The sequence below is a fragment of the Prunus persica genome, chromosome G2, assembly GCF_000346465.2.
Source record: "Prunus persica cultivar Lovell chromosome G2, Prunus_persica_NCBIv2, whole genome shotgun sequence".
NCBI classification, from domain to species: Eukaryota; Viridiplantae; Streptophyta; class Magnoliopsida; order Rosales; family Rosaceae; genus Prunus; species Prunus persica.
In genome coordinates, this window is record NC_034010.1 from 16486334 (window position 1) to 16498859 (window position 12526).

Below are 12526 nucleotides of genomic sequence, written 5' to 3' on the forward strand. Positions count from 1 at the left end.
AAGCACCAAACTTGACCATAAGATCTCATTGTATGAAACTAGATCATGGAGTGATGATACAGAAAAATCAGACAGACAATACTGAGCATGCTTCTACTCAATTGATTTCCTAGTTTTGAGGGGATGAGACAATTCATCCTTGGGCCAAAATTGTTGCTTTCTATCACACATTGCCCTCATATTTGCCGCTTAAATCAAACATAATTTCACAAAAGATTAGCATTTTCACAACACAGTAATTGAATTCAAGATGACATAAAAAGTGATTCTTGCTCCCTCAATCAAGTGAAGTGCTTCCAAATATCAGACCAAGCAAACATTCACAAAGCACTAATTAAAGGAGAAGTAAGACATTCATATGAGAGAGTCAATGACAATACAAAATTCACAAAACAAAATAAACTAAAGAAAAATTCAAAAAATAAGAAAGAAAGAAAAAAACCCAAAATAGAATTAACTCTTAGGAATGTTCTTGCCCACAATCTTAGCTGGAGCTATGCGAAGAAGATTGCCAGGCTTACCAGGAAGAGCACCTTTGATCATAACAACATTGAGGTCCTTATCAATCTTCACAATCTTGAGCTTCCTGATCTTGGTCTTGGTCCCTCCCATTCTTCCAGGCATCTTCTTCCCCTTGTAAACCCGCCCTGGCGTCGTTCCGGCCCCAATTGACCCAAGAGCTCTGTGACTTTTGGACCCATGAGTCATTTGCCCTCTCTTGAAATTGTGCCTCTTAATCCCACCCTGAAACCCTTTCCCGATTGTGGTTCCAGAGACATCAACAATGTCTCCTTCGTTGAAGAGCTCGTCGAACGAAAGCTTCTGGTTTGGCTCGAACCCATCAACGCTCTGGAGCCGAAACTCCTGGAGATGGCGCAGGGGGATTGAACCGGCCTTCTGGAGATGACCCATTTCGGGTTTCGTCAGTTTCCGGTCCCTGACTCGGCGGTAGCCCACCTGAACGGCATCGTATCCGTCGGTGGCCTCGGTTTTGACCTGGGTCACTATGTTGCCTTCTTTGAAACCCACCACTGTGACTGGGACAACTTTGCCGTTGGGTTCGAAGAAGCTCATCATGCCGAGCTTCGTGGCCATAACTCCTATGCCTGCCTCCACGCTCATGGTCACGCCCACTGGTTTCTTCTTCTTGGATTTCACAATGGGCAGAAATGGGTTGCTGTTGGTCTGGGTTGGTGGGGTGAGAAATGAAGAGCAGCATTTTGAGGAGGAGAATGAGACATTGGGAAGAAGGGAAGAAGAAGATGAAGCTGAAAGGATTGACATCTCTCTTTGCCTCTGGCTATGCACTCAAACGCATTGGCATGAGTTGCTCAATTGCACACTTCAGACACAGAGAGAGAGAGGAAGAAGAGTGAGAAAGGGTTTTCTTATCCTTTTGGAATTGGGTTTTGGGTGAGCATACTGGTATTTGGGACCACCCAAACTAACTTGGGCTTTAGAAAGAATGACTTTTTGTGTAATTTTTTCCTTGGCAGTTCTTATTTGTATTTACACCTCACAACAAGACCCAAAAGAAAATTTTATGAGGTCTTTTTTCTTTCCTCTTCAAATTATCCCTTCCACCGCGTCTTCAAAAGGATCAATTGTGCGGGTGTTTTCATCCATGGTGTTATGGCAAAGGATAAGGGCAAATAAGGTAGGCACTATTCACGTGTATAGTGTTTGCCCTAATAATAATTTTTTTTGCTTTTCCGCCTATTGCCATGGCAACCCAATATCAATTACTATTCACATGAAATTAATTTTATTTTTATGTATGAGATTAATGATAAAAAAAATTGCTAGGTGTGTATAAAAAATGATTCTGAATTTTTAAATTTTTATTTATTTATTGAGGTCAACGTCCTCAAGCAACAGCTCAGGCTGTTCTTGTCTTCGGACATGCCCAGTCTTTGTGGAGCCAACTATCTTCCCGGACTGGATTTATGCTGTGGAGTGAGTTTCTTCAACCTAAGGGGACCTTTTGCCCAGACTGAGCTATGCAATGGAAGTGCTCTTACTAATATTTGACACGTTTGAATCAAAATGTTACTCAATCCTCACACTGGAAACGAGTGTGTTTTACCTAGGGCAAATTTCTCTAAAAGAAAAAGAATAGAACCATGCAAGGCCATTTCTTGTTTGGCAAATAGGTATTTTTGGTCCCGGTAGGCTTTTGGTTTTACCACTTTGATCATTGTAGTTTGAATTTTGTCATTGTATTTTTCAACTCAGAGCAATTTAAGGGCAAGTTTTAGTTTTTGTCAAATTCCTCCCAATTTCGTTACTCAATCCTCACACTGAAAACGAGTGTATTTTATCTAGGACGAATTTCTCTAATAGAAAAAGAAATCATGCAAGGCCATTTCTCAAAACCCATTTCTTGTTTGGCAAATAATTATTTTTGGTCCCTGTAGGCTTTTGGTTTAGCCACTTTGGTCATCGTAGTTTGAATTTTGTCAATTGTCCTTGTATTTTTCAATTCTAAGCAATTCAAGGACACTTAGTTTTTGTCAAATCCCTCCCAACTTCAATTCTAAGCAATTCAAGGACACTTAGTTTTTGTCAAATCCCTCCCAACTTCGTTAAGTTTTGACCGCATGCCCCTCACATGAAAAGGGGTATTCCAATCCACTGGAGCCATATTTAATTGTAAAACACAAGATAGAGCTCTTCCCATTCACTTTGGGTGCAATTTTAGTACTTAGGATTTCCAAAAAGGATTTTTGTAGAAATGTCACCTAAACTTTTACCTCAGTTTCAATTTGTCACATTAAAGAAAAATTTAAGAGAAATGTAATCTTAATTTTTCAAATTAAAACTGAGGTATAAGTTCAAGTGACATTTATACAAAAATTATTTAAAAAAATATTTGCATCTCTAGGTTAAAATTTGAGTGAATTAGGAGGAATTTCGAAAGAATTAGCTCGAGTGGACTACAATACCCCTCCATATAAGAGACACATGGCCAAAACGTAACGGAATTGCTAGCAAATTGAAAACTATAAGGATACAATTGACAAAAATTGAAACTACAGATACCAAATTAGTAAAACTGCAAACTACAAGAACCAAAAGTGACTTCTTTCCCTTCTCGTTTTATATTCAACAATCAAAAATAAAAATTGCTACTTTTCTTTTCTCCTTGCAAGTGGCAAGGCATTGGTTTGGCAGCCAAAGCCTTTAAGCCTATACGGCATGAACATAGAAGAAAACTTGGAAAGTGTAAGAATTGCTATTCCAATTTACAACCAAAAATCAAATGGTAAACCCAAAGGAACTATTCTATATAACATTTACTGTGATGCTCTTCTAATAAACAATTTAACAAGAAACTTACTTGGTCATGCAGACCTCCAATCCTCTGCCAAAATAAAAAAATTATTGCGCCTGCGAACAGCTCCTCTCTCTCTCTCTCTCTCTCTCTCTCTCTCTCTCTCTCTCTCTCTCTCTCTCTCTCTCTCTCTCTCTCAGAGCAAATATTAATGGAAGCAGAATATCTCTCTTTCTCTAGCCTAGCCTGCAATAAATGTATAGGAACCTTTATTCCAATGGAGGATCAGGAAAAAATGATAAGAAAGTATGGAAAGATATCATTATCAAGGCCAGCTAGGTACAATTGTGACAACTCCAGAGGAAGTTGTTAGGCAGGTTAACTCTCATTTTCGTCAACATTCTCCAAGCAACTCATCTCATTATCAAATGTCAGAAGGGCCATTGATGTCCTGGGAAAAGTAGCAGAACATAGAACATTTTAGAAGATATGTGAAATCACCGATGCGAAAAGTATAAATAAATTAAAGTGACCTACCTTATTCTCTATTACCACTCCATCAGGAATTTCCAATTTCATCCCGGGTTTTGCAGCAATAGTTACTCTCCCCTGGAGAAGTAAATCAACCATAAGAAAAATGAAATACTGTTGAATCAACAAATAAATGAGAGATCCTTTTGAAAGATTGATGGCAATACGTTGCTCCAGTAAATCATGAGCAAATGAATATCCCAGTCTGATGCATATTACAAAGCATTCTGCACTAATATCAATATGTGATGTGGACATTCTTAGATACTGCCAGCGCAAGAAATTTGTTTCCATTAAAATAATTTTACTGAGCTTTTTTTACTGCTGATATCAAAAGATAACAAACCTCCCTAAAGCTCACGAACTATAATGCAGAATATGATTGGGTGCAAATTGCAAACAAATTAAAAAGGGATGAAAGAAGCAACAGTTACAAGTTAACAAATTTGAAACAGATTCCAGGAGAACAATAGCAATACCTTGAGAGTTATACCAGCTCCAAACCACACATCACCTGTGACCTTCAAGCTATCCAGGCCAATAATGTCGGGCATGGACTTAAAGCGGCTTAGGAGGTCACTAACCTGAAAGAAGGAGATAAAACACATTAAAACGTTAAAGAAGACAAATGAAAATAGATAAAGGCAAAGCAATTGCGACCAAACAAATCTTTACCTTTTCAAATTCAGGTCCTAATTCAATTACAGGATTTTCGGGATTAGTTCTAGCTATATTCCGAACTAGAACCCCTTCATCACAGGTGTAGAGATCTGACTGTAGAAGCACATAAATGAGATATAACAAAAACAATAAATTCAAGCTTCTAAAGAGCATCATTTCTTCTCAATTGTCAAAATAAAAGTTACGGGTTAGAAAAGTGTCAACATCACCTTTAGAAGAAGTAGGTCTGATGTTTTATTCAGTGAAAGAGATCGAGAATGGGGAACATTGACACCAATGGCACGATCAAAGAACTGTACAAGCCATAAAAAGTGAAATAACAAAAAAACCTAGAAACAATAACTGTAAAAATAAATATTACAACTATTTTATGTAACATGAAAAATACCCGTATTGCAGAACCAGCCGCCGTTTCCTGCAAAAGAACTTGATCACTTTCTATTCTATGTTATAACTAGTCAATATGCAGAAGTTTCTCAACGGATGATAAGGTATGGTACCTTAGAAACAGAGATATCTTCAATCTTTAGTGTATCTGTATCCAAAAGCCTTTTAATGGCTCTCAAATTCACCCACCTGTACAATGTAGCACAAAGTGAAGATAAGCAGTTATTTTATAGGAAACAAGACTGAAAGTTAAGCATATTATTGAGTTTGAGAAGCAATCAACTTACAAGCTGCCAGTATCAACAAGTTTGAATTTTTCCGTTGACTTCAATGTAACGAGCACATAACACCAAGGAAAGTGAGTAAACATGTAATAAAAAGATAATAAATCAAATAAATGATCAAAAATCTGCCAAGTATACTCAGCATGATATAGAATTTCAAACCTAAACATGCATATATAAATGCAAAATAGCCAATAGAGGAGAAAACAAAGGAAAGAAAAAAAAACAACCAAACCGAAACTTACATGTTTGACAGAACTCTGGGCTATTTCCGCAAGCTGCATCATATTATGGCACAAAACGTTAATCACCCATGGATTAACATATAAAGAATATAGGAAAATCTATGCATCAATACTTATTATCATATTAAATTAACTACACCTCAAGTTTTAGACCAAGCCAGATTAACAAAAACAAGTTCACTTCTAGAAATCACAGAGCATTTTAGATTAACATATTTGCATAAACAACACTTAAAAGCTCTTTTTTTTTTCTTTTTTGTTGTTGTTGTTGTTGTCAATATGCTATTAGGATTAGGGAAATTAATAGAAATGTCACATGAACTTATACACCAGTTCCAATTTGTTAGAAAAATTTAACAAAGATGCCACCTTGATTTGTCAAAATCGCTATATAAAAACAACCAACCAACCATTCATTCCAACCACAACCCACCCCAATCCCCACCGATAAGCACTTTAATATTTCTTATTGTTGATAATGTTAATGTTAAATTGATAGTTAACTACCCCTGAAAAGGGGTCGTGTGTGACACACGTGCCGTATTTCAGATGGAAAGTTGAACAGCATTAGTCAGGTGACATATGAGGGATTTCGACGAATCAAGGTGGGGTTCTCTTAAAGTTTTCTTCACCGTGACAAATCGAAAATATTTTATAATGTCAGGTGACATTTCTAACATTTCCCTTTGGATTATTGACAGCTCGCCTTTTCCAAAATTAGATTGGGCTAGATGATTAAGTTCATCATCAATATATAGTTATTACAACCAACTATAAGCTGTCAATTTTATGCCAATCTACAACATAACTCATATCCAAACGCACAGCTAGGGTCTTTTGGTAAAAAAATTATATAGCTAAATTACTTTGTCTTGTACAAAAAGAAAAAAATATATCCTCAAATCTATCTCCCCACCCACTTGAAGTATGATAATCATAGCAGTAGCACTAATTGAAGCCTTGGAAGGTTTCCAACTGTTATTTTTAACTCAAATACCCGAAAAGCTTGCTGTAATCTCATCAATCAGCCTAAGGCTTTTCATCACATGCTCAATCAATTGGTTTAATATGAAATTGTAGTTATGAAAATAGCTTTTCAATTGTTTAATCTACAACCCAAGATTATCATTAATTTTTAGCAAGACTTCCAATTTCATGAATAGATTTCCACATTATCTAAGCAGTTGCTTCATTTCAAGGAAGACCCAAAACTTGAGGTTACTAACCAATTCGAATAAGGAGAAGTAGGACCCATACAAGACGTGGATTTATTGAAGAATCTCGAGTTTAACCTCCCATTCAAAAGTACAAAACACTTATAAACTGTATCACTAAACTGAATTTATATAAAAAGATGGAAATTATAGCCACCTTTGAAGATTCTAACTCAGGGCATCCCAACCACAATTTTAAAGGATTGGAAATAAGGAAGGGCGTTATAGTAGTAGAGTACCATATATATATATCAATACTACCTACCTCAAACTTCTGTAGGCGTGAACCAATGTTACTAAAATCTGCATCGTATGCGGTAGGCACAACCTGATGGGAGAGAAAAGTCAGACTTGCAAAATCTACCACACAAGATGGAGAAAACTGAATAAAATAGAAGGAAGGGGGTTAAGATACACACACACAAACACACAGCTTCAGGAGTGGAATCCAGTTTTGCAGGACCCCACTTCCTGAAGTTTTTCTAATATGTATATGCACAGACACACACATACACAGAGAGAGAGAGAGAGGAGAACATCCTAAGCTCTCATTTTGTTTACCTCTATACAGTATTCAATCTTTTTTTCAATCAAATGATCCATAATTTCTACACATTGACTTAAGGGACACAATGATCTAAGGATTGATCCCCAACAAAGGACAAAAAAAGCAATAATAAATGGAAGTATCACAGAGAACTACAATAATAAAAAGAAAAAATATATGACAAGGATACTTGGGTCAATTGTAGTAGCCACGTTATCTGAGTCAACCACAAGGATATACTCCTTACCCTGAAAAGGAAAGCTGAAGAAGTTTAACCAAGTTTACCTTTAAATACCTCCTCTCAACAGGTACTCTTTTCTTTTGTTTGGTTCAAATTCATGTTTCTTGGTAATTTAAATGAAAAAGAAACAAAACCATAAGAACACCATCAGAAGTGCATTAAGATACAAACCTGTGATAATAGGACATCAAGAGTTCCACTTTTCATAATGGAAAGGAACACAGCACCATGGCCAGGATACCTTCACACAAGCACAAGAGTAGGGTAATTGATCAGCAAAGTTATGGTCACTGTCAAAGGAAATCAATTTGTGATTGTGCAGAACCAACTTATGAGAATTATTGGATGGTATATTTAGAAAAGGCATTTCTTAAAATACAGACAAAATTAGAATGCAGAAAAAGAATTTCATGATGGTTATCACTGAAATCATGAACAATGCATGTTCTTGACAGATAGCTGCAAGAAGGTCAATATGATTCTTGACATACATCATATTAGTATCTTAAAAAGGCAACATTTATGAGCTTAGGTCCACTATTGTATCACAAAATAACTCAAGGAACACTGTAACCACCAAAAGAAAAGGTGCACTATTGAACCATTAAAAGAAATAACAGAGGGATTTACTCTCAATCACAAGTTAGTTGACTCAGGTTTAAAAGAAACATTTATATGAAACATATTCCTCTAATCAGATTAGAAGTCAGAAAAACACAACTTAAGTAATTATTCTTACTCCTGTAAATTAACTGAGTTACAAGGGAGAAAAAGGACATGTAGGCACTGTCCAGCAGCTAAACCAGACTATTCACAAATTCAAACAATTTTTTATTTTTTAGCTTCTGTAGAAGTTAGTTCTTATGAGCCTGCCCTAAAGTTTTCACCAACAATTTTTTCAGAGGACAGCATGGTTGTTACAAAATGCTTCACAAATCTCACTTTCAACAGACAACTCAAATAGATCAGAAATATAGGAAACTGAAAATAATTAACTTGAGGAAACAGAACTACAACACAGCAGTTAAATCATAAAGCAATTACAGTACCCTCACATGAGTCATGAAGCTCTCAAATCTTAAGACAATCACATCCTCAAAAAATTAATTCTATAATTAAAAAAGACCCGTCATAATCATACAGTAAAAAGCACATAAACATGCTGTTAGATTTTCTACCAAACAAAGTACATGACACCACATATTGAAGTGAATTACAATCTCCAATGGGTACTAGGAATTATAAATCAAACCATGCATTCAACTCAGATTATTTACCTGTTCTCATGATACAGGGAACCTAACCATTCATGGAGTAAAAGGGTGAAAATTTTATTTAAACACTTTGGTAAAAGAATTTGGTGGGCCTGGGCAAAAACTGTCCAATACACTTTTTGTTATCCATTGTTTTCGATATTACAACCGAAGGAACAAGCATTATATGCCTGTAACCATCCAACTTCATGCTTTTAGATTTCATCCTTTTCAAACACAGTGGAGGACTGAGTTTTTTGGTTTGAACATGTGTGAAGCTAAACCCTCTTAATGGAGGCCCAGAATCTGAAGGAGTTTGACTGAATTTGAAATTAGGGTTAGCTAGGTATTCTAAAAGTTGCAATTATAATCTGTTAGTTATTAAATATGGATACATCCCTAAAAAGAAAAAATAGAAGGAAAAAAAAACAAAAAACAATACTATCAGCACTTAATAGATTCTGAAAATAAGTCATGTCTGCTTTCAACATCATACAGATTATGTGCGTATTAGTTAAAAAATAAACAATGTCAAGAATTCAGATAGGAAAGATGACATACAGTTCGTCCTCACCGCTCTGTCCTCCAGATGACTTGTGCTGTGACTGTTGGGTCCACATAAATGAGAACATACATTCACAAGTAAGTCCTAATCCAAGCATCCAATAACCAAAACAAGAAAAAGAAAACATAAGCTAATAAAAAATACGCCTTAGAATCGCAAACCTGTTTAAGAGAATGAATATCAACGTTTGACTTGGCGTATTTCTCCAAGACCTACATTACACAAGCTAATATGAGTAGAAAAACATAGGATCTAAAAGTAAGAACTTCATGGGGAAATGGAAAAAGCAATTCACCTTGACCGTATCTTCGTGTGTCGTTGTTGTGTTCATAAGGAGCAAAGGAACACTGCATCTGTACTTAGAATGGAGAGCCTGCAATAGTAATATTAGGATGGTGATTATAGAATACGTGCAATTTTTAAAAAACAACTGAGAGAGAGAGAGAGAGAGAGAGAGAGAGAGAGAGAGAGAGAGGTAAAATTTGACCTCAATTTGATTAACAATTAAGTCTAGAGATGTCAACCCATCACAGATTTGAATAGTGGACCTGCATCAAAGTTATTAAGAATTAGAGTAATATAGCTGCAAAACAAAACCAAGAAATCATTACGCAACAAAATACTTGCACAAAACAAGTACAAGAATTTAGCCTACAAATGCAATAAGTGAGAACACACAAGAATTATGGTCATTGAGTATGAGTGCATACTTGGGGCCATGGAATCCCATGTTTGTACCCAAAGCTCCATTGAACTTGAGCACAACAAGCTTGTCCAGGAGCTCCTCAGTTCTATCTACACCTACACTCTCATGCATGCACCAAAATAAGTACATTTAAATTTTACCACTTTTGTTGAGATTGATTAAAAAAGAAAAACACTTTATCCAATATTACCAGGAGAAATGGGTAACAAGCTGTAAGGAAGCACAAGCAACTCATCCTTGTTGACGCTCTTACCCTCCTCTATACGCTCCACTTGCTCCCTTCAACAAAACACACGCAGAGCACATCGAATTCAACACTCAATTTCCTAGAGCTCAACTTAAGAAAACAAACAACCAAAACCCACCTCGTATCCTCCTGTTGTGCAACAGAAGAAGCAGTGCTCTTCTGGTGAAGAAGGAAAGTCTTGGTGATCAAATTGCAGACCAAGTACACGAACTGAACCGAGTCGTTGGCCGGAATCGGATACGTAATCTTCTTATAGCATTCCAACGGCATGGCCGAATCAACAAGCGAAACAATGGGAATCTGCAAACGATCCGCCTCGAGAATCACCGAAGATTTCCGATCAGTATCGAAAACAACCAGGCAATCAGGAGGTTGGGTGGGCCCGAAGCAAATCTTCTTACGGCGGGACCTGAACTTCTTGGGGCTGTGGCTGTTGGTGAGGAACCCACCAGTGCGCCACAGCAAGTTCATGGAGGGGCTGTAGCAGCCGATCTTCTTCGTCATCTGCTCGATGATCTCATCCCAGAGGGAGTTGGTGTTGACGAACATGAAGCGGGCCTTCTGCTGGGCGAGGGCGGCGATGAACTCGACGGCAGTGCGGAGGCAGATGAGGGTTCTATCAGAGTCGATGATGGCCATGCCATTGCGGGTTCCATAGGTGAACTGCTTGAAGTGGTGGGCTGCTACTCGACGGCCCAAATGGGCGTTGGTGCTCAGTAGCTTCTGTATCACTATGGAGTGGAGGGTCATGGCGTCTGTTAGGGTTTAGCTGGGTTTTTCCAGAGTGAAAATGGTGAAATGAAAATTGAGTTGGGGGTGGAGAAATGGGTCGGGTTGGTCAGGTGACCCGTGATCCATGGGCCGTGGGTCAAACATTTCAATTTCTTTTTCTTTTTTTGGTTTAGATAAGAGTCAAATTTCTCATTAGTTCCATGAGATAAAAGAATTAGTTGGAACTTGTGATGTGAATCCAGCATGTTTTTGGTTATATGTCATATTACACTAGAATTTTCAAAATGATTGTTTTTTTTTTTAAATTTTGTCATACTACCCTATAATTTCTTATTTGGGTAATTCACGATGTAATGATTTCAATACGCAATTAAAGTAGTTATGATAGGAGAAGGGAAGTTGGTGATGGTCGTAGTTGCAGGGTGATGATGGTAGAGGTGGTTCGTAGGAGTCAAGTGGTGGCGGGATGAGAGGGGTGATGGTAATGGTGATAATGGCAACGTGAGGAGAGAGAGAGAGGAGGGGAGGAGTGGGTTGCGATGTGATGGTTAAGGTGGTGGTTGTGGTTGTGGTTGTGTCGCGGTGGTGAGAGTGATGGCATAGTTGTAACATTTTTTTATAATAATTTTCACTTTTGTCTTTGAATTATAGAACTAACACATATTTTGGAGAAATTCACAGTTGAGATTTATGACCCCATTGTTCTAAATTTGTATCCACATAGAATATATAAAATTTCTTCATATATAAACGTCAAATAAGGAAATTAGAATATGTATAGGTATAGAAATCTTGAGTTTTGTCTAAATTACAATTTATTTCTCCATCAAACACCTTTTTTTTTTTTTTTTTAATTTATAACATTTGTTTGTAATTTTTAACGTATAGTTTTCAAGTATATGAAAATATCAAATAAACCACATTGCATTGGATTGGACTTTTGACGAAATTCATAAATAGAACAAAACATGTTTGTTTATGAAATTGGAGATGCAGGCCAAGTTGTCAGAATCATCAAAAGTGACCAAATTAGTGGATTTGGACATATTGGATTGAATTTTATGTTGATGGAAGAAAAAAAAATGTGATAGTAATTAGTAGAAAAAATTGTATTATTATACTTGCTTCTTATCACATGAATCAGTTACAAGCGCTATAGTTTCCATGTTTTTCGGGGTGATGAAAAACCTCAGGACCTTCCTTCTCACTCGGAAATCACATGTATCAAATTTACAACTTGTTCCATGCTCGCCCATGTTCCATGAAGAAATATTGCGTTTGTTCCGGTGATTTCTGAATAAGCATTGTGCAGATGTTACAAAGAGTCTGTTGGTGCAATCATGCACTGCAAACATTGAACTCTCCAGAATAACTCAGCAATAACTCAACTGGTGTGCTAGAAAAATGCTTATGCATGCAGAAATAGGCAAAGCTGCATAGCATAATGCATATATAATAATTTGATTAATTCCTGAATATAATCCTACATCCTGAGCCCAAAAGATATTGTAATTCGTAGTAATATACGATTGATTTTTAGTTCTTCATGCCTTATGCAGAATTTTCAATGTGGTGACAACTATTGCTATATTTGTTGGTCGAGTTTCCCTGTATCAGCC

At 36.8% G+C, this 12526-nt stretch overlaps 2 protein-coding genes across 3 annotated transcripts; both read right to left on the reverse strand.

The window, feature by feature from the left end:
• LOC18785682 (50S ribosomal protein L3, chloroplastic) lies at positions 240–1447 on the reverse strand. The gene has a single exon (XM_007218300.2). The coding sequence runs from the start codon at positions 1282–1284 to the stop codon at positions 454–456; it is 831 nt and encodes a 276-aa protein (XP_007218362.2). The 5' UTR covers positions 1285–1447; the 3' UTR covers positions 240–453.
• LOC18787376 (UTP--glucose-1-phosphate uridylyltransferase) lies at positions 3436–11700 on the reverse strand. 2 transcript variants are annotated; one of them, XR_002270137.1, is made up of 21 exons: positions 10294–11700; positions 10119–10207; positions 9933–10023; positions 9710–9770; positions 9518–9595; positions 9384–9434; positions 9219–9262; positions 7576–7645; positions 7354–7411; positions 7178–7224; positions 6882–6944; positions 5403–5435; positions 5161–5198; positions 4987–5062; positions 4875–4901; positions 4696–4779; positions 4481–4579; positions 4285–4389; positions 3812–3883; positions 3618–3725; positions 3436–3520 (listed from the first exon to the last, which is right to left on the reverse strand). XR_002270137.1 is itself a non-coding variant. In XM_020556841.1 (20 exons), exons 1-20 carry the CDS (start codon positions 10923–10925, stop codon positions 3699–3701), a joined length of 1845 nt encoding a protein of 614 aa, XP_020412430.1. In that variant the 5' UTR covers positions 10926–11700; the 3' UTR covers positions 3446–3698. The 2 variants fall into 2 exon arrangements, 1 of the variants encoding a protein (XP_020412430.1); XM_020556841.1 differs by having other exon boundaries at positions 3446–3725.